General features: G+C 57.3%; 1 protein-coding gene across 3 annotated transcripts in view; it reads right to left on the bottom strand.

The window, feature by feature from the left end:
• The window catches only part of CARM1 (coactivator associated arginine methyltransferase 1), a 39,438-nt gene that overhangs the window by 3,210 nt on the left and 11,389 nt on the right, over positions 1–24,839 (bottom strand). For all 3 annotated transcript variants that reach the window (XM_042978181.1, XM_042978182.1, XM_042978183.1), the window contains exons 2-8: positions 11,354–11,479; positions 9,691–9,797; positions 8,667–8,771; positions 7,686–7,796; positions 6,320–6,497; positions 4,091–4,181; positions 3,828–3,909 (exon numbers count right to left, since the gene is read on the bottom strand). In XM_042978181.1, the coding sequence (XP_042834115.1) occupies positions 3,828–3,909; positions 4,091–4,181; positions 6,320–6,497; positions 7,686–7,796; positions 8,667–8,771; positions 9,691–9,797; positions 11,354–11,479 (800 nt within the window). The remainder of the gene's footprint in view (positions 1–3,827; positions 3,910–4,090; positions 4,182–6,319; positions 6,498–7,685; positions 7,797–8,666; positions 8,772–9,690; positions 9,798–11,353; positions 11,480–24,839) is intronic.

Here is a 24,839-nt window from a genome sequence, read left to right as displayed (position 1 = left end):
TGGGAGAGACCACGGCAGGACTTGGCTTCGGGCACGGAGGCCAGGCGGGAAGGGGAGAGCCGTGCCCCTCTCCCTGTCTGGCCACGGCCTCGAGGCCGTTCCGCTAAGCCCGCTTCGCCCTCCCTTCTTAGACGTGTTGGGGGAGGGCGAAGCGGCACGCCACCGTGGAGGGCAGCGAGGCGACAGCCCTCAAAATCACCACCTTTCACGGGCATTAAAGACTCGTTCTGGGAATTTAACCTACGGATCCACGTGCACGTTTGCAAGCTCACACGCATAATTAGGTTGTCTAGAGTAGAGACACATTCTGGAAACCATCTCGTTAAACCACCAACGTGCCATGCATAAAAGACTGACTGAGAACTAACGAAAGAACGAAGAAAGAACAGATGGGGAAAGATCTCCGAGATAAACTGCTAGTTAAAAAGCAAGTTGGAGAACTACGTGCTCACGTCCACACCCGGCTGTGACGAAGGCTTTTCATCAGACTAACACTCTGGGGAAGAACTGTGTGAGCTGAATAAAATACACCGGAAAACTACAGCCTGGTTTGAAAGCACTGAAGAGTCACCAGAGCAGCCACGGCTTTGGGAGCCCACATCCTGGAGAGAAGGGAGATGTGTTTTGGCCCGTGCCTTTCCCTTGGGGCAGGACCTTTCGGCAGCCTCCCTGGACGGGGAAAGCAAAACGGAGGCTCAGGGGCACCAAGGCAGCTAGGATTCAAGAGGTCAAGATACGAAACAAAAGGGAAATGTAGAAACAGGTGGATGTTCTCCATGCAGTTTCACTTTGTGGCATTTGCCAACTCCTGAGCTGGGGGGGGGGGGGGGGCGGGGCTCAGAGACAAAGAAACAAAGCAGAAAGCCACTTATAAGACACTGAAAGAGTAAGAAAAGGCTCAGGTGCATACTGGTGCTGCGAGGGTGGGAGGAGGGACCCCCCCCCCCCCCGGCCATGGGGCACCCACCGTGGTTACATGGAGACCACTGCAGGCGAGGCCCTAAAGCAGCAGTTCTCCCAATGTAGTCTCTTCCAGAGCACTCCCAAGGTCAAAGCTATTTTCATAATACTAAGATGTTTTCTGCCTTTTTCTTGGGTTCACTCACCTGTGATAAACACAACCGATTGAACACAGAAGCAGAATCCAACTGTCTTCTATGAAGCCAGACATTAAAGAGACTTGCAAACTAAAAAATCCCAACTGTTCTCGCTGAAAAGTTTTGGAAAATAGTTTTTTTTTCCCTTAAAAATGCTATTTATGGTAACCTGTAATGAGCTTATTTTTTTTTATTAAAAAAAAAAATTTTTTTTAACGTTTATTTATTTTTGAGACAGAGAGAGACAGAGCATGAACGGGGGAGGCTCAGAGAGAGGGAGACACAGAATCTGAAACAGGCTCCAGGCTCTGAGCTGTCAGCACAGAGCCCGATGCGGGGCTCGAACTCACGGACTGCGAGATCTTGACCTGAGCCAAAGTCGGACGCCCAACCGACTGAGCCACCCAGGCGCCCCGAGCTTATTGTTATTTTTAAATAAATATATATTTTTTAATTTCTTGGGCTTAATTTTTAATACCAAGAGATATTGACAGTATATCAATAGCTAAAACACTAACAAAAGCTCTTTGGGATCCTCCATTTTTAAGAATGTAAACAGGCTAAAAAAATGTAAAACAGGTCACTGAGACCAAAATGCTTGAAAACCACTGCCTGTCTTACAGGGAAGGCTAGAAGTAGACCAGCAAAGTCAAGTCTGAAAAGCAGCCTCTAAATATATCAAGTGCCTTATAGGACCAAGGTGATCTATCTATATATGGCTAATTGCCTGAAGAAAAACAAATACTGGGAAGGAAAGACATCATCCAGAGCCTCTATAATTTTTCATCCTGGTATCCAATGACCAGGCATACCAAGAGAACAGAACAAGAGAATGAGGACCAAAAACTAAGAGAATATTAACAAAAAACAAATACACTGAACACCCAGATAGTGAAAGTGACCAAAGATTTACAGTATGTACAAGAAAAAAGGTAGAAAAAATGTATTTCAGAGAACTAAAATAAAAAAAATAAGCAAAATGAGATCCTAGTACTGAAATTAAGAATTAGAAAATCAGCTTAAATGGCAAAGAGAAGATTAGAACTGGAAGATGGATCAGTAGGAAATGTGAAAATGAAGCAAACAGAGAAAAAAGGATGGAAGGAGAAAGAGAATGGGGCAGAGGTAGTGCTTAAAAAGACAGTGCCCAAGAGTCTCCAAAAACTAGTGAAAGACATCAAGTGCGGGGAAATAATGTAACCTTATTAATGCAAAAAATAACAAAACAATTTAAAAGAACATTCAGGATAAAGAGAAAAAAAATGACAAATTTAGACCCACAAAGATCAGTAATTACATTAAATGTAAAATGGTCTCAATATTGTAATTGAAAGACAAAAATAAAAGGTCAATCTGACTAAAAAACAAATGCAAAATACATGCTGCTTACATGAGACAAACGTTAAGTAATAAGGACACAAAAAGGTTGAAAGTAGAAAGAAAAAAACATACTGTACAAAGATTAACCAAAAGAAGACCAGAGTAGCTAAACTACTATCAGGCAAAAAAAAAAAAAAAAAAAAAAAAAAAAAAAAAAAGATTTTACGGCAACCTGTACTACTTGAGGAAAAAAAAGGAACCCTTTTTATTTTTTATTTATTTATTTTTAAAAAAAAACTTTTTTTTTTTTAACGTTTATTTGTTTTTGAGACAGAGACAGAGCATGAACGGGGGAGGGGCAGAGAGAGAGGGAGACACAGAATCGGAAACAGGCTCCAGGCCCTGAGCCATCAGCCCAGAGCCTGATGCGGGGCTCGAACTCACGGACCGCGAGATCGTGACCTGAGCCGAAGTCGGATGCCCAACCGACTGAGCCACCCAGGCGCCCCAAGGAACCCTTTTTATAGTGATAAAAGGATCAATGCAACAGGAAGATACAACAGTCCTAAATCTGTATGCACCTAATAACACAACGCCAAAAAACATAAAGCCAAAACTCAGAAATGGAAAAAGAAATCTACAATCAGTGATAGGAAAAGCAGATCCCAACCTCCCCCCCCCCCCGCCCCATTTCAGTAGAGGTAGGCAAGATTTGACCAATATGATTAACTAACGTGACCTAATTCTTAATACAACATTCTTCTCAACTGATAAACATATTTTTTTCAAGTACAGAGAGAACATTAACCAAAAGAGATCACAGAGTGGGCATGAAGCAATTGTCAACAAATTTCAAAGGACTGAAATCATACAGTGTATGTTCTCTGATCACAGAAATAAAGTAGTTTGCTGATTATGCTATATTTTGAGAGAAAAAAAAAGACTATATATATATGTGTGTGTGTGTATGTGTGTGCATATTTGTATATGCACATTTAGATATAAAACTTCTGAAAATATATCTAAGAAATACTGTTCGCCTGTAGGCTTTCAGTTTATACTTTTATGATTTTTGAACCATGGGTCTATATATCAGTTCAAAAATCTCAATTAACATCAATCAAAATCGGTTCACCAAGAATCAATTCATCTAACAGCAGTTTGCATGTATTGCGCGCTTACTGTGTGTTAAAGCACTGCACACGCATTGCCACTTTATTCCCAACAACCCCTGTGTGAGAGCTCTGTGTGGCAGCAAAAGCAAGAGCTCAGAGAGGGGCGGCGGCTTTCCTAGGGCTGCAGAGCTTGCACAAGACCTAACAGGAAAGCCCACGCCCCCCTCTTGTCACCTCGGAGGAGGAGGGCCATGCCTAGTGCCAACTGTGATAGTGCCTTGAATGCCCCACTTACCACCACAGGCTGCCGGAAATACTCGTCCACCGCAGCGCCTCGGAGGGCTGACAGGTCCACTCCATGGAAAGACGGCTGGTACCTGCAGAAAGCCCCCATTCCCACAGCAAGGTTACCAGTAGCAGGAGAGACAGGTGGGGCAGGCTGCCTTCTCTCCCAGCTGGCCCTCAACCAGCCCAAGTCTTTCGGGTTCTACTGAGGATGCGGAAAAAAAGAGAAGCGGGGCCGTCCCTGAGAAGGCAGGACACCCAGGTCACACTCACCAGAAGTTGGCCTTGGTGAACTGCTCCATGTAGAGCTGTTCATCCGTGAAGGGTGCCAGATGGACGTCACCAATGGTGGGGAACATGTTTCCTGGGAGTGGGGGGCAGGGAGGGGTGCTGACGTCAGGGTGGAACATCCCAAAGCGCCCGGCAGAGCTTCCAAACGGCCCCTGGGTCCCCAAGCCTGGGACTTCCCAGCCTCTCAGTCATTCATTTGTGCATCCGTGCGACACAAAGATACGGAGCACCGTCTCTGCCACCGGCCAAGATGAGCACTTGACGTGCACGGTCTCGTGAAACTTGGCCGGCCGGCCAGGGAAGCGGAAGGCCTGTCCTTGTGTTCCATTACCAGGGCTGGGAGGTGGCAAGGCACCTGCCAAAGCCTCGGGGGGTAAGCAAGTGGTGCCTGGGGTGCAGCCAGGCCTCCGGGTCCCCGCTCAGCCAGCCAGGTGGTGCCTCTCGAGTGCCGCTGTCCACGGACAGGTGCGCGGCCAGGGAAAGCGAAGCAAAGCACTCTGGACAGGGCGAAGGCAAGCCCTAGAATATGCCGTCAGCGCCTCAGATGAGGCCAGAGGCTAGGTGGGGGGGTTCAGCTGAATCTCGGCCTCCGGCAAACAGGTGAGCCACTTGGCCACCCTGGTCTGGCACGTGGGCTGACACGAGAAGGGGGGTTGGCCGCGGTTCTCCCTCCGCGCGCCTCCGCAAACAGACGGAGGAGTCCCAGTCAGCGGCAGAGAGAGCCAGGGCTTGGGAGGCCCCACCCCCCTGGGGTAGTCTAGGGCCCCAGGTCACCTGGCCTCCAGATGTGGGCCTCCCTCCCTCCTTCCATGCAGGAGAGGGGGCCCCTGAGGCACTGGCAGGAATCTGCCTCCTCTTCCAGCTAGAAGGCTCGGCTACAGCCACCGGGATGGGGCGGGGGAGATGCCTGACTGTGGCTCGGAGGCCACACTCCAGGCCGCGTGGCCAGGAGGAGACTGCCAGCCCCCAAGGGCGTTACGGGAAAGTGCCCCTGCTCCGGAGGCACCTAAACGTATGTGGCTGGAGAGGGGATTCCCTTCAACCCACTGAAGAGCATGTTGGGATGGATGAAGACACGCAGGCTGGGGGTAGGAGGGCAGTGCGGCCGGCCCGGCCCGCAGCCTCGTCACGGGCGGGCTGCCCGCCGGAGCCTGACGCCCCTCTGTGCTCGTGCCCCATGAGGAGGAGCCCATTCCGCTGGGGCACCACCCCCGGCTGGCTCAGTCTATCCTACAGGACAGGAAGGGAGGAGAGGGGGTCCAGGACACCAGCACCTCCCCCCCGCCCCCCGCAGGCAGCCCGGCTTCCCACACGCGCACCCGTAACACAGCCCCCAGCGGCGGGAGTACAGCCTGAGGCCAGTCCCTGCAGCCCAGACCCAGGGAGGCCAGAGGACCAAAGCAGGTGTTTCCCCACAGAACCACCCATCCCCTGGCCCCCACGAGGCCTGCCAGTCCACCAGCTTCCCGTGTTCTGTCCCACGGCTGCTGCCCTGGCCAGGGTCCCCCTGTGCCACACACACCCACGCGTGCACACGACCCCTTGCTCGCACAGAGATACTCAAAACACACACACAAACCATGAACGGAAACAGAAATACCAGCAGACGTTCCAGGCCGTGCACATAAACCCCAGGGACATGCGTAAGTATGAACAGCCTGCGACCCAGGTGTGCGGACAGCCAGGCACAGTGACACAGACAGGAGGCCACAGAAGGGCAGGCCAGACAGCGGCTCCCTGACGCCCGAGAACCCCCAGCCCGCTCTCTCACACACACGAACTCCCTCCTTCGTCTCCCTGGCTCGGCGGAGCTCAGGGGCCTGTCACGCCAGGATGAGGTCTGTGGCGCCAGGAACGAGGACGGAAGGCTGGCTCCTCGGGAAGGTGCCCGGCACAGAGTACCTTCTGCACCTGCCACAACCCCCACTCCCAGCTAGATACTGTCCCCGCGACACAGGACCTAAGACAGCAGAGGCGGCCCGGAGGCTGTCCGGGGGCAGGGCAGGCGGAGGTCTGGCCCCGCACCCCTGCAGCCACGGCCGGCGGGGGTGGGCAAGGGACTGGGGGTAAAGGCCCGGATGCCCCCGGCACCCCAGGCTGCCAAGGCAGGCAGGCAGGGCACAGGATCACAATGGTACCAACTGAGCAGCAGCCGGGGGCCCTGCGGCGGGACCCCCTGTGGCAGCCACCTGCGCCGGCAAGGACACTCACCCCCCGGCCTCAGGTATTTCTTGGCGTGGAGGTAGCTCTCGAGCATGCGCTCGTTGAAGAGCATGTAGCCCATGGGCTCCGAGATGATGATGTCCACCTGCTCGGGGAGCGAGACTTCCTCCACCTTCCCGGGGATGACCACGATGCGCTCAGTGAGGTTGTTACTCTTCACCAAGACCTGCGGGCGCGTGGGGGGGCGGGGGGCCCAGAGGCGTCATGGGGGTCCCCGCACCCAGCCACACCATGGGTCGTCACCAGACCCTTCCTCTCGGGGGCGGGCTTCCACCCACGCACGGCCACCAAACCCCCGCCTCTCTCGTCAGCATCCCAGCCACAGCCACTGCCAGCCACGGCCCGTGAGTAGCTCACGGCAACCTCAACCCTCTCTCGGGGCCTTTCCTGCCGCGGCTCCCCGGTCCCCCGATGTCACCTCCACCCTTCGAAGACAACAGCTGATGGGAGTAGGCAGGACGAGGAGGCTTTGCTACAGCCACCAAAGCTAAACTCGGACACACCCTCCAACCCGGGGACTCCGGTGCTAAGAACGTGTCCTACACACGTCACCGCACACGAGAGGGGACAGAGCGTGGGGGGGTTCAGCAGAGCACGTGTTTGCACTGCAAAGACCGAAGCGGCCCGAAGGTCGATGACAGCCCAGCTGCATCTAAACGGACAACGGTCCCCGGGGCGAAGGGATGCCCGGCAGCCACTCGAGAGGGTGAGGGAGCTCTTTACGTGGGGACACGGAAAGTCCCAGGCACGCGGCACGGGGGGCCGGAGCACGGCAACGTGGCAGTGTGCGGTCAGAGGACGCAGGCCGGCTTTCAGAGCCCCGGGGCGGCCCTGAGAGCCCCCCCACAGGTCTCCCTCCCTCCAGAGTGGGGGGCCAGGCAGTTGGGAGGCGGGGTGGGGGAGGGAGGTAGCCTCGCAGTTAACCCTTCACAGCGTTTCGGTTCTGAACCTCGTGAACGAAGGTTTCAACGCACGGAAAACGAAACGAGGAAACGACAGCGTAAACGAAAGGAAAGCTTGCTGTTACCCACACTCCACAGAGGCGGGGAGTGGGGCTCGGAGCGGGGCCGCGATCCCACCCTGGTCCGTGTGACCGCACGAGCTGCCCCCCGGGGGCAAGAGGCCATCCGCCCTCTGAAGACCTCCGACCTGGCTCCGACCCCGTCACGGAGGGCACACACCGCCTCCCGTCCAGCAAGCCCGTCGACCCGTGGTTGCGGGAGACAAGAGACCAGAACAGAGAAGCGCTGCGCCCGGGCTCCCCGGATGTGGGGGTCAAGTCTCCCGGCGGGGCCAGCTTCCCCAGGCTGGAACAGAGCTCGAGGACAAGCTGGGGTCCCCGTGGGCCGCTCACCTCTGCGTGCTGGGCCATGGTGCTGGCCTCCACCGCGTAGATCTTCCTCGCCCCGGCCTGGGCGGCGAAAAACGAGAGGATGCCAGAGCCACAGCCCACGTCCAGAACGATCTGGAGGAGGAAGAGGGCAGTGAAAAGCGGACACTAGTGAAGTGATGGTGATCCTAACGGATGAGCACGTCCCCCGGCGCTCGCTCCCCTGCCGAGTGTGCTCCGTGCCCTTTGGCCCGCATCCCAGCAACAAAGGCCGGCGGCCCCCGGGGCTGGAGCACATGGGCGCCCCTAGCTGGAGTCCGAAGGCGGCAGAGCAGGATTTCTGAAGGCGGCTAGGATGTTAAGACCATTACACGCCCTCAGGGCGGATTCAGAAAGGACCGGTTTGGGCTATGATCAGTCTACGCAGGCAGCGTCGTGGACTCCAGGCATGCCTGTAGCTTCTCTGGGGATGAGCACCCGCTAAGGATACCTCGGAGTCCAGCCAGGAGCCCCTCTTTCTTTTTAGGCACGAGGCTATGCTACTTGGTAACAGTAAAAAGATTTTAAAAGCAACTAAGAAAATAACCAGACAAGTTACAATACATCCGCGTGACTTACTGGCCTGTCCCAAGACCTCTCGTTATGGGGGGGAAAGGTCTTCTGCAGGAGGAGTACACAGAAGAAGATCCTATTTTGTAAATCCGTTAATTAATCAATTCCAGATTATATACGCCAATGCACGCATAGGGGAAAATCTGGAAAAAACCCTTACTGTTGGCTCTGGAGGTGAATGACGGAGGCTTTCTGCGCCTACATCACACACACTGGGTTTTCACAAAAAGTAGACTTTGCTCTCGTAATCCGAAAAACTTAAAGATGAAATCAACGAGCAAAGAAAAACACAACTGGAGACAACCGACAGAGCGCGGGGGACCTGGAGCCTGGGCGGAGGGGCCCAGGGGAGGGAGGAGGAAAGCAGCCGCTCCCCTGGCCAGGCCCGCTCACCTTGTCCTTGAAGTCCGTGTGGTTCTGCAGGATGGCGCGCTGGTAGGTGCCCGTCCGCACGTAGTCCTGCATCATGTTCTGCTGCTGGGACAGGTAGCCGTAAAACTGGAACAGAGACACGCCAATGGCACAGGGCACGCGGCGGCACAGACGACCGTGGCCCTGGCTGGCCCTGCGACACAGGAGGGCCCACCGTGGGCACAAACCTCCCTTGGGAGGCTGCACCCCCTCTACCGACCCAGACCCCGCTGGCAGCTGCCGGCCGCTCCGGGAAAGGGAGTGGGAAGCCTCAGGCAGCCCCCAGGAGGGTCACCGCCACCATCACCGTGGCCAACGTGTGCAGCCGGGTGCTGCCCAGACCTGGGCGCCACCCAGGAGAAGTCAAGATTTGCCACAGGAGGGGTTCTGGGATTGGGGGCCGCCTGCCCCATCTTAGGGTCCCCAACGAAGCAGAGGTGTAGAACAGACAGAACCCTAGAACTCAGAGCGCCAGGCGGGTGAGGTGCTGCGGGGTCTCTCTGTAAGACAACGGGCGATCGGGAGGCAGCGTGGCACCTGGGCAGGGGCACAGGCTTTGGCATCAGGCAGACCTGGCTTCCCATCTTGGCTCTGTTGCATAATAGCTGTGTGACTTGGAGCAAGTCACTTAACCTCTCTGAGCCTCAGTTCTCTCATCTGTAAAATGGGGACAATAATAGTACTTACCTCCTAGGGTTGTTGGGAGGGTCAATGCATCTGCAGGTGTAAAAGCGCTCAGACCAATGCCTGTTCGGTACGTGATAACTGTGCTACTGTTACTCAAAACGCCTGTGAACCTGAGCTTCACCTGCACTCAATTCCTCCAGCAACCCTCCTAGGCAGACCCTGGCATCTCCGTTTCACAGATGAGGAAACTGAGGCCCAGCAGGCGAAGGAAACCTGCCCGAGGCTAGTAAGGGGCAGAGCCAGGACGAGAACCCAGGTGGGCCTGCCCTTTGCTGCCCACCCGGTGGCGGCAGCCTGGTCGGGGGTGACGCGTACCCACCTGGAAATACTGCACGGCGGAGGACTCCTCTGTGCGCTCGCTGAACACCGACCGCTCCAGGGTGTGGCCCCGACAGGTTTTCAGGATGTTATAGAAGGAACAGAAGTCTGGAAGGGGGAGGCCGGGTCATCGGTGGGCATCTCGGGGGTGGGGTTCCATCTACGTGCACACCCCGACTCTCCTAGTTTGAGCATGCGTGCTTGGTGATCTCTTTGTCCCCAGACCAGTGCTGAAATTCACGAAGAAGGGCAGCCAAACCCTGCCACTTGGTGGCCGGCACGAGGCCGGGATTTTGCAGTCGGGGGCGGGGAGCGCGTGTGTGTGCTCTGCGTGGCCGGTGGGGCCGACGAGCCTGGCCGAAGCCTCGGGAGGACACGCGCCCGCTGAGCCAGGGTCAAACCTCACAGACTGGCCCGAGCCCAGGAACCGCAAGCACCCCTACAGGGTCTGTGTGGGGCCGACTGGGAGGGTGTGGGCGGCTACCCAGCAGTAAACGTATTTAACAACCTGAACTACACACCTAAAAATGGTTAAGAGGGTAAATTTTGTCATGTGTATTTTAACCCAGTGCCTTAAAAGTAGAGCAGTGTTTCTAAGGCAAGCTCTCAAAAAATTACAATCTGCAGTTTGGGAAGCTGAAAAAGTCCTGGAGGCGGATGGGGGCGACAACGGTGGGAGCTCGCGCGGTGTCCCCGGGCTCTACGCCCAGAAAGGGTTAAGACGTTAAATGTCTGTTATGTGTACTTTACCTCCATTTAAAAAACCGGTGGAATTAAAAGGGAAAAAAGCCAACTATAAATATTCATGGAGTCGAAAAAGACTAGATTGACACCAGCTCCCACTGCTCACCCCTGGGGTGGTGTTTTAAACACTGACTTCGGGTGATTTACGTAAGTAAAGAAAGAAATGGGGCGTAAGACTGCCTCCTGCGGTGGAGGGGGTCAGTCACCTGGCTCCTTCCACCCCACCCGGCTTCCTCCTCCACCGGGGCACCGGGACTGCTGCGGGGGTGGGGTGGGGGGCTGGCGGCAGAGGGCGGGCAGCTTCTCCACCTCTCCCAGCCCAGCCACCAGGATCTCCGACATCACCTGCAGTGACCAGGCCTGGCTGCTGCACCAGTAAGCGGTCTCCAGCCCCAGGCTCCCCACCACCTCCTCTGCTGACCTCCACCTGAGCCACCAGCAGTCGCCTGGGGCTCTAAAAACCCTCCTCGGGAACCGGAAACCACCTGCATCCACTTGGATCCGGGAGCAGGGTCCGCACAGAACCCTCCCGTGGCTTCTCTACGTGCTCGGAACAGAGCTCTGCCTGCCTCGGCTTCCGTCTCACTCTCATCCTCCGCTGCCCCCAGACTCGCCCCCAGGCTCCACCAGGAGACCTGATGTGCACCCAGGCCAGGTGGTCAGGACAGGCCTCTTGCAGGAAGGGAGGGAAGAGCTGAGCCCAGGAGGACCCAAATGATTCGGCAAGGGAAGGTCTGGGGAGGAGCGTTCCAGGCAGAGAGAATGTCCTCTTCCCACGAACGTATCTCCGCATGGGAGTAATTTCTGCTGGCTCCCCGGGACAGACGGATGGGCCGTGACCGAACAGGGCTCCGGGTCCCCCGCCAGCCACGGCTGACGGATCTCTGGCCGTGTGCCGCCAGGACGGAAGGGACACGTACCATTGGGAGTGGCGAACTGGATGAGGACGCTGTTGCAGCCCAGGGTGATTATGAAGGACTGCTTGCCCACGCGGCTGCACTCTGTCTCTCGGGACACCGAGCACTTAAACACACACACATCTTCGTCTGCAAGAGGAGAGAGGGGAGCATGAGCCAAAGGGTCCCGGGGCCGGCCGAGCAAGGCTCCCCGTGGGCTAAGTTTGTTCGAGTCATGTCCCCGCCACCGCCACCCCGCTCCTCACAGCCCCCAGGTTCTTCTGAGGCTCCCTAAAACCCGCCCCGGGCCCACTGCCGCGTGTACCCCGCCTGCCCAGCCCACGCTGAGGAAGAGGGGACGGCCGATCGGGCGGCAGTGACACAGGACAAAGCATGTCAAGCGGAGAGGACCGCTGTCCACAGAGCGACCGAGGCCGAGGGTGGGGGTGGGGGGTGGCCAGGCGCCGTGGGGCCGAGCAGGACACCGGGGCGCGGGGGCACCTCTGCCAGGACCTTCCCTCACGGAGCACCTCCTGGTGCCCAGGCCCCCGCTCACCCAGTGGGCGCTGAGGTGGGAAGAGGGCCGAGAGCAGGGCCACTCTGGCAGGGTCGGGGGGGCTACGGGAACCCAGCTGAGCGAGTCTGGCATTGATTCACCAATGCCCCCGTCACACGGGGAGATCACCGGCCCTCCCAGCTGGCAGGGGCGGGTGGGAGCCAAGCCAGAATGCCCGGGGGCGCCTCTGCTTCCTTCGCCTGAGCCCTTCCCTCTTGGATTCGGGTGGCGCAGCGAGTCTAAGCGGGGCCCCGGGAGCCGGACGGTCCGGGTTCGTGTCCCACACGCACCACTCGGTGTGTGATTCGTGCAGGTCGCTTAGCCTCTCTGAGCCTCGGTTTTCTCATCTGCCAAATGGGGCTAACGGTGGGGCAGGCACAGGGCCCGGCACACGGCGAGCCCGGCATCCATGAGCCGCCACTAATTACTGTTACCGCTCGTTCCTTCGCCCTCAGTCAAACGGTGAAACTTTGCGTCACCAGAAACAGGCCGAACCGACACGCCCGGAGGCCCTGGTGTGGTGCGGCGGGACAGACACGGCATCTGTGTCGCCTTCTCGGCACAAGTGTCCACCCTGGTCCTCTTGCGACGGCTCCAGACCGTGGGGTAGTCGGTGAGACAGCACGCCTGCTCTCCTCCTCAAAGCGGCAATGCCAGGAAAGAGGCGAATTTTGGGGAGCCTTTCCAGAGCGAGGGTCACCAAAAACATGTGACCCCAATGCCACCGGTGCCCCAACTGGAGCCTAATGAAACCTTTTCACAAGCTGTTAGGGACCATTGGGAAACTGAGTGCGGACCGCGGGTGTGACAAGGTTAGATGACATACGTGTGACGACAGCATGTGGGTCCACAGAATAACGCCCTCATTCTTCTAAGAAACAGGAAGTACTAAGTGAATTCTTGTCACGTCTGCAACTTGCCTTAGAGTAGCTCATCAAATAGACAACTACAAACCACACGTACAGAGAGCAGCCCGAGTACCAATGTGGCCAAGTGTCCCCGTCGCCCCAGAAAGCCAAAACCATCTTGAAAAAGAGCAAAGTGGAAAGACTCACCCTCCCCAATCCCAAACCTACTTTGAAGGTACCGTGATCAACACGGAACAGTACTGGCAAAGGAGAGACCAACGCAATAGAATCAGAGTCAAATTAAAACCTTGTTTATAATCAACTGACTTCTTTCATTTTTCTTAGCAATCTCTATACCCAACGTGGGGCTCAAACTCATGACCCCGGGTTTAAGAGTCACATGCTCTTCCGATTGAGAGAGCCAGGCATCCCCGTCTTTCAACAAGGGTGCAAAGAGCATTCAATGGGGGGGAAGATGGTCTCCTCAGCAAATGGCACAGGGACAAGTGGATGTTCACGCGCAACAGAATGAAGCTGGATCCTTACCTCACACCACATATGAAGCCTGACCTGAGTACAAGAGCTAAAAACTGTAAAACTCCTGGAAGGAAACAGAGGGGTAAATTCTTCCTGAACTTGGATTTGGCAAAAAGATTCCTCAAGGTGACATCAAAAGCAAGAGTATCCAGAGGAAAACTAGATACACTGAACTTCATGAGAATTGAAAAGTTTTGTGCATCATAGGACACTATCAAGAAAGTGAAGGGGCGTCCGGGTGGCTGTCACTTAAGCGTCTGACTTGGGCTTGGGTCGTGATCTCACAGTCTGTGAGTTCATGCCCTGCGTCGGGCTCTGGGCTGACAGCTCGCAGCCTGGAGCCTGCCTCGGATTCTGTGTCTCCCTCTCTTTCTGCGCAAACCGCCCCCCCCCACCACCGCCCCATCACTCGCACTCTCTCTCTCAAAAATAAATAAGCATGAAGAAAAATAAAAAAAGTGAAGATGACCTAGAGAACGGGAGAAATGATGCACAAATCATATACCTGAAAAGAACTCAGTGTCCAGAACATATAAAGAATTCATTCAGCGAAAAGGTAAACAACCCAATTCAAAAATGGGCAAAGGACCTGAACAGACATTTCTCCGAAGAAGATAGAGGACTGGCTAACAAGCACATGCAAATCAAGCCACAGGGAGACACCGCTTCACGCCCACTAGGACGGCTAGAACTTTAAACAGATAGGGGAAAATTACAAGTGTTGGCAAGGATGTGGAAAAATTGGAACCCTCACACCCTGGGAGGCATGTGGGGGCATGAAACTATGAAACAACTCAGCTGCCAGGGAACAGGGTCTGGTGGTTCTTTCAAATGTTAAACATCAAATTACCATTTGACTCAGCAACCCCACTCTTGGGGATGTACGCAAAAGAACTGAAAGAAGCAGTCAGATAAATACCTGTATGCAAATATTCAAAGTGGGACGATTTGCAAGAAGCCGAAAGTAGAAGCAATTCAGATGTCCGTCCACTGACAGACGGACACACAAAACGTGGCAGGTCCACGGGATGAACTGTTATTCTTCCATAAAAAGGAATGAAATCCTGGGGCGCCTGGCTGGCTCAGTCAGGAGAGCAACTCTTGATCTGGGGGTCGTGGGTTCGAGCCCCACGTTGAGTGTAGAGAGTACTAAAAATAATAAACAGGGGCGCCTGGGTGGCTCAGTTGGTTGAGCCGACTTTGGCTCAGGTCATGATCTCGCGGTTTGTGAGTTCGAGCCCTGCGTCGGGCTCTGTGCTGACATCTCGGAGCCTGGAGCCTGCTTCGGACTCTGTGTCTCCCCCTCTCTCTACCCCTCCCCTGCTCACGCTCTGTGTCTCTCTGTCTCTCAATAATAAACGTTAAAAATAAATAAATAAACTTAAAAAAATGAAGTCCTGACACACACTACAACGTGGATGAACTTGAGAAACGTTACGCCTTGTGAAAGAAGCCAGACACAAAAGGTCACACACAAGTGATTCCGTGTATATGAAACATTCAGAATCAGTTAATCCACCGAGGCAGAAAGCAGATGGTGGCTGTCGGGGCTCGGGGGAGGGAGCCTGGGGAGTGACCACTTAATAGATTCAAGGTTTCCTTTTGGGGTGATGAAATGTTTTGGAACCAGACAGAGGTGGTAGTCACACAATTACGAATGTACTAAATGCCCCCGAATTGTACACCTTTTTTTTTTTTTTTTTTTTTTTACTTATTTTGAGACAGAGAGAGAGAGAGCGTGCACATGCACGAGTGGCGGGGAGGGCAGAGAAAGAGAGGGAGAGAGAGAATCCCAAGCAGGCTCCACGCTGTTAGCACAGAGCCTGATGTGGGGCTTGAACTCATGAACCCTGAGACCATGACCTGAGCCAAAACCAAGAGTCGGACCCGGACCCTTAACTGACTGAGCCACCCAGGCATCCCTAAAGCGGTTTGTTTTATGTCATGTGAACTTTATCTCCATAGAAAAAGAAAAACCTTTTCAATGCGTGGATGCAGATATGAAGGGCCTATGGGTGTTCACCGGCTCTCTTGTTCTCACCCTGTGTACTCTGAGCGTGGACCCAGGTCCTGGAGGCCTCCTGGGGCCACAGCCCGGGTTCTGCCAGGCGGCCTCACACCTCCAGAGCCGGGGCCAGCCTCCTGACCACAGGCGGGAGAGAAGATCGTACTGTCAGGTGCCGCCCCAGACAGGGGGCTCCCAGGTCTGGCTGCAAGCGGGTCCCAGGAAGGGACCCTGGCACGGTGCCGTCACCCATGTCCCTCCTGGGGCGGGAGATAAGGCCAATCTGCCAGCCGCACCAGGGTAACAGCAAGCATACCAAGGAGGGCCTCTGTTTACCGAGCAGCCTGGCAACCCGACCAGCTGCCCCAGGCACCCCTGCGACCTGGCGCCCGGCAGGCAACCACGAGGACCCGTGGCCAAGGGAGCCCGGGCTGAGGGCGGCCCGACCTGTCCCATCACGGCAGAGGCAACCACAGCCCGTGGAGCCAGTCTTTTCTGACAGCCCGTCCCACAGGCCAGTCCCTGGCACACAGGAGGGAGGTGTTCAGTAAATATTTGACAAATCAAAAAAAAAAAAAGCTGGATCATATTCTTCCGTGTATTTAAAAGACTCAGAGGGGCGCCTGGGTGGCTCAGTCGGTTAAGCGTCCGACTTCGGCTCAGGTCACGATCTCACGGTTCGTGAGTTCGAGCCCCGCGTCGGGCTCTGGGCTGATGGCTCAGAGCCTGGAGCCTGCTTCCGATTCTGTGTCTCCCATTCTCTCTGCCCCTCCCCCGTTCATGCTCTGTCTCTGTCTCAAAAATAAATAAAAGTTAAAAAAATTTTTTTTTAATAAATAAATAAATAAATAAATAAATAAATAAAAGACTCAGAAACCCCAGCTCTTGGGAGGCCCTGCAGGACCCGTACCCCTCATTCACCAGTGGACCAGCTCCTGGCCTTTGCGCGCCCCTTTCCCCCTTTGCCCACTCTCCCCTCCTCTCACTAGGATGATGGGCCCCCAGGACATGGGTGGGGTGGCGCTCAGCGGGCCGCCCACGTGGGGCTCTGGCTTCCTCACTGCCCAGGGTCGCACGTGCCCAGATGGAGCTGAGACCGCACACCGTGCCTCCTGGCCGGCTCCACGGTAGTAGGGGGTGGCCCTGGAAGAAAGCGTCTCCCCTCCCCGCCCCCGGCCAAAGGAAAGAGGTCCAGGGCCTGGACCCAGCAGTGGCCATTAGGTGTCCCTGCCCCGCCCACACACACAAGGAGTGGCTGCGTCCACCAGGAAACCGCCTGCTAGGCTTGTCTCTCTCTCTCTCTTTCCTCTCAAGTCACCCCTTGATCCAGCCATCACCGGTGAGCCATGGCAGAGACAGGAGCAACTCTGCGAGGTGCCTCCAGAAGCAACCCAGAGCGCCAATCTGCCCTCGTCACATCGGCCAGCGGATTCAGGGGCTGTGTGCACACGGCCGAGAGAGGTGGGGGACAGGAAGCGGGAGGGGGGCTTAGCAGGCTGCCGTGATGATTTAAGTGGCGGTAACCACGGAGAGGGCTGCTGGCCGGGAGTCTGTGCTGGGTTCCTGCCGATCGAGGTCAGCAGAGCCGAGGTTTCATCCCTGCAGTAATACGATCAGGTGGCGGAGCTGGGAACAGGCCCCCTCACTGGGCCGTCTTCTCCAGAAAAGCTTTCCCAAGGCAGAGTCTACACGCAGGAGTGTGCAGGAAAGCAAGCCGGACTCGGGAGCATTAATCGTGCCACGAACGTGTCTGCCCTGCTCCTGGACCCGGCCTAGCACCGCGGACTGACCTCCTACCTGCTGCAGGATGTCCAGCCGAGGCTCTGGAGCCAGGGGCTCAGGGGCCAGAATACCCAGGGACAAGCACAGGGCAAGCGTGCTCAGGGTGTGCCGGAGGGAGCCCTGGGGTAGGAACCTTCCCCCGTCTTGCTCCCCAGGAAGGAAGGCCCCCGTAAATCCAGGTCACAAATTCCGAGTTCCCATGGGGAGCCAGGCCCGGCGCCTGCCTTGCTGAGGCTGGGATAGGGCTGGGATGTCACCGGCACCAACACTTTCCGGGTGCCACGCTCTGCATTTTACACGGACCCCTCAGTGCTATCTACTGTTCCACGCAGATGAAGAAGCAAGGCTCAGACAGGTTAAGCATCTCGCTCAAGGCCACACAGCAAGCGAGTGGCAGAGCAGACTGGCTCCAGGGTCTGGGCTCCTAACCGATGTGCCATAGGACATCCCTGTGCTTCCTGGAGTAGGCATTGCCAACCTTCTGTGTGAAGGAGCAGGGAGTAAATACTTTTGGCTCTGCAGGCCGTGTGGTCTCTGCTACTACGACTCCTCTCTGCCGCAGACCTCGTGTAAGCGAGTGAGTGCGGCCGCGTGCCAATAAAACTTTACGGCAAATCCAGCATTTGTGCCTGGGACTCCGGGTCAGAGGGGCTGGGCGCCGAGCCCCCTCCCCACCCACTTCCTCATCTGCTCACCGGACATCGAGAAGTGGAGATGCACTCCCCATCCCAAAAGGGGTGAGAACAGAGTGAGGACATTCCCCAGGTAATGGGCACTGATGCCAGGGGAACAGAGGCACGACGGGAGCCTACAGATGGCACCTGCCCCAGGCCGGGAAAGAGACTGGGAACCAATTCTCCGGCAAGAGGAAAAAAGGCACATGGGATGGCAGAGAGCAGAGGGGGCTGCGTGTGATACTGTGATTTACAGTAAACAGCTATCTGGCAGGGGCGCCCGGGTGGCTCAGTCGGTTAAGCGTCCCACTTCAGCTCGTCATGATCTCACGGTTCATGAGTTCAAGCCCCGCGTGGGGCTCGCTGCTCTCAGCGCAGAGCCCGCTTCGGTTCCTCTGTCTCCCTTCGTCTCTGCCCCTCCCCAGCTTATGCAGGCTCTCTCTCAAAATAATCAAAAATAAACTAAAACAAAGCAAAACAAAACAAAACCAAAAACCGACTATCTGGCACAAAGCTCCTAAAACTCTGGGAATGCCCTAAGTGATGAGAACAATACAAGGCGTCTTCCATGATTTCGTTCAAAGCCCCTTTCATCCACTCGAGTTTATGTCGATGAGGTCACTTTTCAAGCCCCTAAGGATGCAGCCCTGTTGCCAGGGGGACCAACCAAGTAATTAGACAGTTGGAACTTTCAGTCTCCCTCCTAAGCCTCCAAATAGCCAATGACTTAATCAATCGTGCCTGCGTAATGGAGTCTCCATAAAAATAAAACCCGAAGGACGGGCTTCGGAGAGCTTCCCGGCTGGTAAACACATGCAGGAGCGGGGAGAGGGGCGCCTGGAGACGGCATGGAAGCCCCGGCCCTTCCCCACACTGCCCTGCGCGTCCCTTCCGTCGGGCTCTTCCTGGGTTGCCTCCTTCACACCAGCCACCCATCCAGTGAGTGATCGGTTTTCCCGAGCTCTGTGAGCTGCTCTGGCAAATTAATCGAACCTGAAGAGGGGGTCGTGGGAACCTCACTCAGATCTACGGCCAGGGGGCGAGACGCACAGGTGACAACCCGGACTTGTGACTGGCAGTGGGGGCGGAGGACGACGGTCTGTGGGACTGAGCCCCCATCCTGTGGGATGTGACACTCTCCCCAGGCAGACAGTCAGAACGGAGCTGATCGTGAGCCCCACAGCTGGAGTGTGGAGGCATCCATGGCAAGTCTTCAGTACCAGGGTTAAGCGCCCTACTCTTGATTTCGGCTCAGATCATGATGTCACGGTTTGTGAGTTTGAACCCTGCATCGGGCTCTGTGCTGACAGCGCAGCCTGCCTGAGGTCCTCGGTCTCTCCTTCTCCCCCTCTCTCTGCCCCTCACCCACACGCGCTCTCTCTCTCAAAATAAATAAACCTTAAAAGAAAAAAAAAAAGAAGCGTTCGGTAGCAGCACTGAGAGTAGGGCAGACGCGCTTCTCCTCAGAGGGTCCCGGCTGGGAGAATGAGGGGACAAAGACAGTGCAGCTGTGGCCAGGGAGGGCGCTGAGACAGACTCCAGACTGGACAGGCAGATTTGGGTCTCGAGAGGCTCAGGGGCCCAGCTGCTCCCACAGCCACGGACAGCACCTGGAGGGACTGAGCGCTGAGCTGGGGGACAGACACAGGGCTAGAGGAGCTGTGGGCCAAGCAGGAGGTGAGGAAGGCTGGGAAGCCAGTGGCTCTCGAGATGAGGAGCCAATCAGCTGTGGTCGTTCTCCCGTTTAGGCCTCTCCGTGGCTTCCCAGAGCCTTCTAGAACAAGTACAAACTCCTTACGGGGCTCTCAAGCCCCTGTCAATGTCTGTAACCTCATCTACGACCCCAGTCGAGCCACGTGGGCCTTCGCTGCCCCTAGACCATGGGCCAGACTTCTCTCTGGCCTCCATGTCTCCTGAGATCCAGAACACCCTTCCCCCCCCCCTTGTCCTGTGTCCCCGTCACCTCCTCCTGGCGGTCCTCCAGCAATTCTTGGACGAGCCCCCATCACATGGCAACTCCTTATTTAACGCCCCTGTGCTCCCCAACACACAGTGACGCACGGGCCCTGGGCTCTGCACGTGGCTGGCACACCCAGACCCAGGGGGCACTCAAGGGGTGCTGACTTGCAGGGTGGCCCAGAGGCATGGGGTCCAGAAGGCCAGGCTCCTTTCCTAAGGGCAGGAAGCAGATGGCGTGACAGTCCAGGTGTCCAGGCCCCGACGGCACATGTGGCCTCCGGAAGGTCACTTCCTGAGACGCCGGGCACTGGGTAACCACCCAGTGACCTTCCTGCTCTCCTCCCCCTTCCCCCTGGAGCAAGCAGTAATGGAAGACGCAGAGGGTCACTGGGTCCTTCAGGCTGGCCAGACCTGGGTCAGAGGGACCCAGGGGAGCAAGGACGAATGTCTGGAGTTACACTCTGCCCCCGTGGAACCTTCCAGCTTCACGCAAGGGGAGGGGAGCTGCCACCTGGAGAGCAGAGAGGTGTGGGACGAGGCAGGAAAGCAGCCACCCGCTCGGGGGGAAAAGGGGCCACGTTCCAAGTCCTTGCCTCTCTAGCAGGGAAACCATCATAGCCACCAAATGAGGACTAATTAAAGCTATTTATCTTGGCAGACTTGGGGCGTAGGGAGGTGGGGGGGTAGAATCGCTCATCCAAATGTGAGGTCTTCCTCCTGCCGCCAAACAAAACACAGGCTGTACACCTTCCAGAGGAAAATATTCCACAGTCAAGGAAGGTAGGTGGGAAGGAGGGGACGGCGCGGAAAAGGCAAGGCGGTTTCCTCAGCCCACCGGGCAGCAACCCTCTGCTCGGGGCTCCCGTCCCCCCCCCGGGGCCTGGTGGCAGTTTACCGAGTTTGCAAAGGGTGGGGGGTGGAAGCTTCCCCTTGCTCCTGCGTGGCGTGCACCCCTGTGGCCAGGACAGGAAAACGGTCGTTCTCGGTCCCTCCAGGTGGGCAGTGGTTAAAATGACGAGCGTCAAGGAAGACCAGGGTTCAGGGCCAAACGTGCCGTTCTCCAGCCGTGTGACCTCATCCGTCGTCTCCTCATCCATCAAAGTGATAATGACACAGCCCTCGGGATGAGAGGACACGACCCACGTGGAGGGCCTGACAGACGGCCGCACCACCTGCCTGCACCCCCGACCTCGGGAGCCTGATCTTGGAAATGGGGATAAAAAGAAGGTAACCCACCCCCCCCCCCACGCACACTTGCCATGACGATCCCATGAGAAAACGTGGACAGTAGTAAGTGTACTAAGTGCTCAGTCACCAGAGTGGCCACTTCACCCTCCATCAGATCAGTGCCAGAAAAAAATCCAACCCTGGGAAGCCTCACCCGGCCTGGCCTCCCTCTCAGCCAAGTAACCTAAGCCCTCTCCTCCAGTGCTGTCCCGGGAGACGCCCCACGCAGCTGCCCAGCCCCAGGGTGTCTGAGGACCACGAGGTCACCCTAGGTTCCTCTGGCCCAGACCGGCCCTGGGGGGAATCCCAGCCCTCCCCGCAGGCACCTGAGGCGGCCCTAGCCCCGCGAATCTCTTCCCAAGACAATCTGCCAGAAACACCCCGCCAGCCCTTTGGGGGGCCTTATCCTATAATCCCACTTGCCAATGTCTGCGAAGGCAACCCCAGACCCAGGGCCGTCCACAGCAGCTGTAAAGCAAAATCCCCACTGAATGAGTGACTGAAGATGTAGCCAGTAACAGGCCACGGACGCTGGCTTGTCAGGCTGGCCGGACCACTGTCGGGGACCGAGCTGTAAAATCTATGAGCCACAGGTACAAAATTGAGGGCAGAGGGAGGGAGGGAAGGAGCAAGGGTGCTGCCTGCCGGGGGCTCTTCTGGAAAGAAACACTGATAACGTGACCTCAGTGGCCGCCTCTGGAAGGGAGGCACCGGCACCCCCTCTCCCGGACAGTGGGCTCCAGGGAGACGCTTGGGCACGCGTGCCTGTATGTGCCTAAAAATGCACGTGGGAAGGTCACACCGGAAGAGGACGGGTGATGTGGGGGACAGGCCAGGCCCAGGCAGGAAGAAGACAAGGACTTTCCACATCTCACCCTCCTGCACGGTTTGAATTTCTACCCTGTACACAAGAGATAACCAGACAAAAGGCGATCTGGACAGCAGGGGAGGCCTGGCGGCCACTCAAATCATCCGGGTCCTCCCCAGAGGGAACCGGCATCACAGGGACGCCCCTCAGCCTGCTGGAGGGGGAGGGTGGTGGGAACGGGGCCTGTGACCGAAGGGTCCTTCTAAGGCAGGAATGGAGGCATCGGCCCCCCGAGGGACTCTGCCGGAGCAGGCCCTCGCTCACACCCCAGTTAGGGCGGGAGGAGGGGCAGTGGCCCTGCAGACTCGGGTTTAAGCCAGGGGCTGCCCGGCCCCGGCCTGCATTCCAGCAGCTGCCGGCGGGGGAAGCCCTTCTCCCGGCACCAGGAAGGCCACAGATGAAGCACCTTTCCCAGCACCGCGGCGCACATCTCACCTGCCATCTCTGCCGCCTGGAGCCTCACACCCCCCAGCCCTAAGCCTCCGCTTTCGTGTCTAGGAAGCTAAATCACTGCAGGGCTCAGGACCGTCATAAGGACTACCGCCCCCTTGGTGTCCAGCCCAAGACCCATGTGTACACAGAGTCACTGGCACGAAACACCCACCGTGGCCGCCGTGTCCCCAAGGCATTCTGGCTGGAGGCAAAGAGCGGAGAGGAGTCCCAGAGAGAATTCTGGCCTTCTGGCCACCGGACCAGCTCGACTGGGTGCTTGCTCCTCGGGGACACAGGAGCAGCCATCTGGCCGAGGCGGAGAGAGTGACGAGGGGCACACGGTGCTGGGAACTGTCTTCACTTCAGGCCACGCAAGCTCCAGGAGGGGTCCTTGGGCTGCTCACAGGGCCCCTTCTACGGGAGCACCGGGTGGGTGGGGCGCCCCTCCCTCCAGGTTACGTCCCCGGGAGGAGCCGAAATCGGGGAGCTACTAACGGGGGACGGTTTATTTCTTGAGGCAGGTTTACCGCATCACCCTTCGTTCCTCTGACAACATTCACAGTAACTCAACAGCACGCCGCCTCTGTGGGCAAGAAAAGGCTCACACTGGTGGCAGGCTGGCGATTTACGGGGCAGCTTGAAGAATCCGAAAGGTGAGTCTACTTCAGGAGGGGCCTTGAGGAGGAAACTTCCGGAACCACCCAGCAACAGGGTGACGGGACGCTGGGGAGGAGCATGGGGAGGGCTGAGAATGGAAGAGACTCCTGGTCTGAGAGGCAACCGTGGGTGGGGGGAGGGCAGGAACTCCCCCCGGGGTTTCCTGTCGTCCCACGGGGAAGCCAGGCCCCCTCGGGCCGCGACCCTCCCTGCAGCCACTGGGTCTGAGCCAGGAGCGCCGCAGCGCCGCTCTGCACCCCGGGAAGCACCCAGCCGTCCCCCCACAGCCCTGCACTAGTGACAGCCAAACCTCCCGGATCAGCCAGCGACGGCTCCGTGCGGTCAGAGGGGACAAGGAGACTCCTCTCAGAGGGCCTGCCCGTAGCTGGGTCCGCCAGGCCCTACAGGACTGGTCTAGGGGAGCCTGAAGAGGAGTCTAATTGTGGGGTGTACAGAAGGGCAACCCCAAGAAAAGGAGGAGCAGACAAAGAAAGGGCCGCGCTTTTCTGAGAAAAGTACTAGGGGCACCAGTCAGCAGGGCTATTACATGCAAATGTCTCCGTCATCCACCGACTGGCTGGCGACGGGGGCGGGGGCGGGAGCATCAGCACTTGTCTCCCCCATCCATGCTAATCAGCTGCGCAGCCCGGGGCTTTGTGAGCTACAAAAGGGACAGCAGATGTGCGCCAGGGTTCCCCGGCCCCTAAAAGCACAGGGGCTTAGCGGGTAATTGGGAGGTGGGGGCTCAAAGCATCCGAGCCCGCAGCCCCCTGCTCCACACCCTGGGCCACTGGCCTCCTCCTCCTGGCCCTTCTCTGGCCCTGACTCCGAAGCGGTGACCTACCCGGTACTGGGCAAGCAAGCGCCTAACGCCTTGGGGTGCCCCAGTTACTGCTCCCGACCACCTTCCTTTCAAGAGAGGAAACCGAGGCACATGTTCGGGGAGGCTTGGCCTGGGGACTCAGCATCTTGTGAAAGAGCCAACCCCCACCCCGGCAACCACGGGCAAGGACGTGGACTCTGGGCCCTGGCAGAACTGGGCCTGTCTGGCTGACGACAGGTGCCACCCCCGCCGAGCCTCCACTATGGGGAGGCGATGGAGCTTGTCCCCCAGGGCTGTGAGGGTCACTACGGGGCTCCACCACCCACGACAGCAGCAGCTGGGCGGGCAGTGCTCTCTGGGGACCGAGGTGGGCAGCGGAGGCCCTTACACAGGGGACACACAGGGAGGCCTGGAAGGTAGGGCTGGAACAAGGCGCGTCAAGAGGCAGCAGGAGGCCCCCGGGCTGTGCGGGAGCCCGACCCCTAAGTGGTGAGTGCATCGCACACTGTGGCCCCCCCCCCCCCCCCCCCTGCCCAGGAAGCGGAGCCAGTCACAGCTGAGGAATGTGAATATGGTTCCTGGGGGTTCTGCCCTGGGGCCAGCTGAGGGGCCTCAACCAGCAGACTGGGGTGGCTCCAGAAAGGCCAAACAGGAAGAGGCAGGAGGACGGGGCAGGGGCAGCCTCAGTAGAAAATGACAGAGGAAACTGCAGCCCAGGGGCTGAGCAACTTGGGGTCCATCTCAGGCCCAGCTTGGAAGGGAAGCCTGACCACTGGCCCAGAGGTGAAGCAGGGCTCGCCACTGCTTGGAGGGTGTCCGCCAGGCCCCCGGGACTCAGGGAGCCCCTCTGGCCCACTGCCAGGCGCACAGAGTACAGGATGAGAATTTGGAGGACCCTGCATGCCCCCCCTTGCCCTCAGGCTGCCTCACCAGATGTGACTCCAGATGTGCACAGGCGAAGGGGGACAGAGGCTGCCTCACCCCATAACGGACTCAGCAATGAGGCGGGCTCCAGAAGAGCCTCCGGGGCCACTTCTCTGACACAGGACAAGGACAAAGGGGCAGAGGGGCGCCTCCTCCACACGGCGTTAAATCTCCTTCATGGACTTGTCACCAGCGCCTGAAAGGTGACACGGCTAAGT

The sequence above is a fragment of the Panthera tigris genome, chromosome A2 (genome assembly GCF_018350195.1).
Source record: "Panthera tigris isolate Pti1 chromosome A2, P.tigris_Pti1_mat1.1, whole genome shotgun sequence".
Lineage (NCBI taxonomy): Eukaryota > Metazoa > Chordata > Mammalia > Carnivora > Felidae > Panthera > Panthera tigris.
The sequence above is the reverse complement of the archived record's forward strand: the minus strand, read 5'-3'. Positions and strand labels throughout refer to the sequence as shown.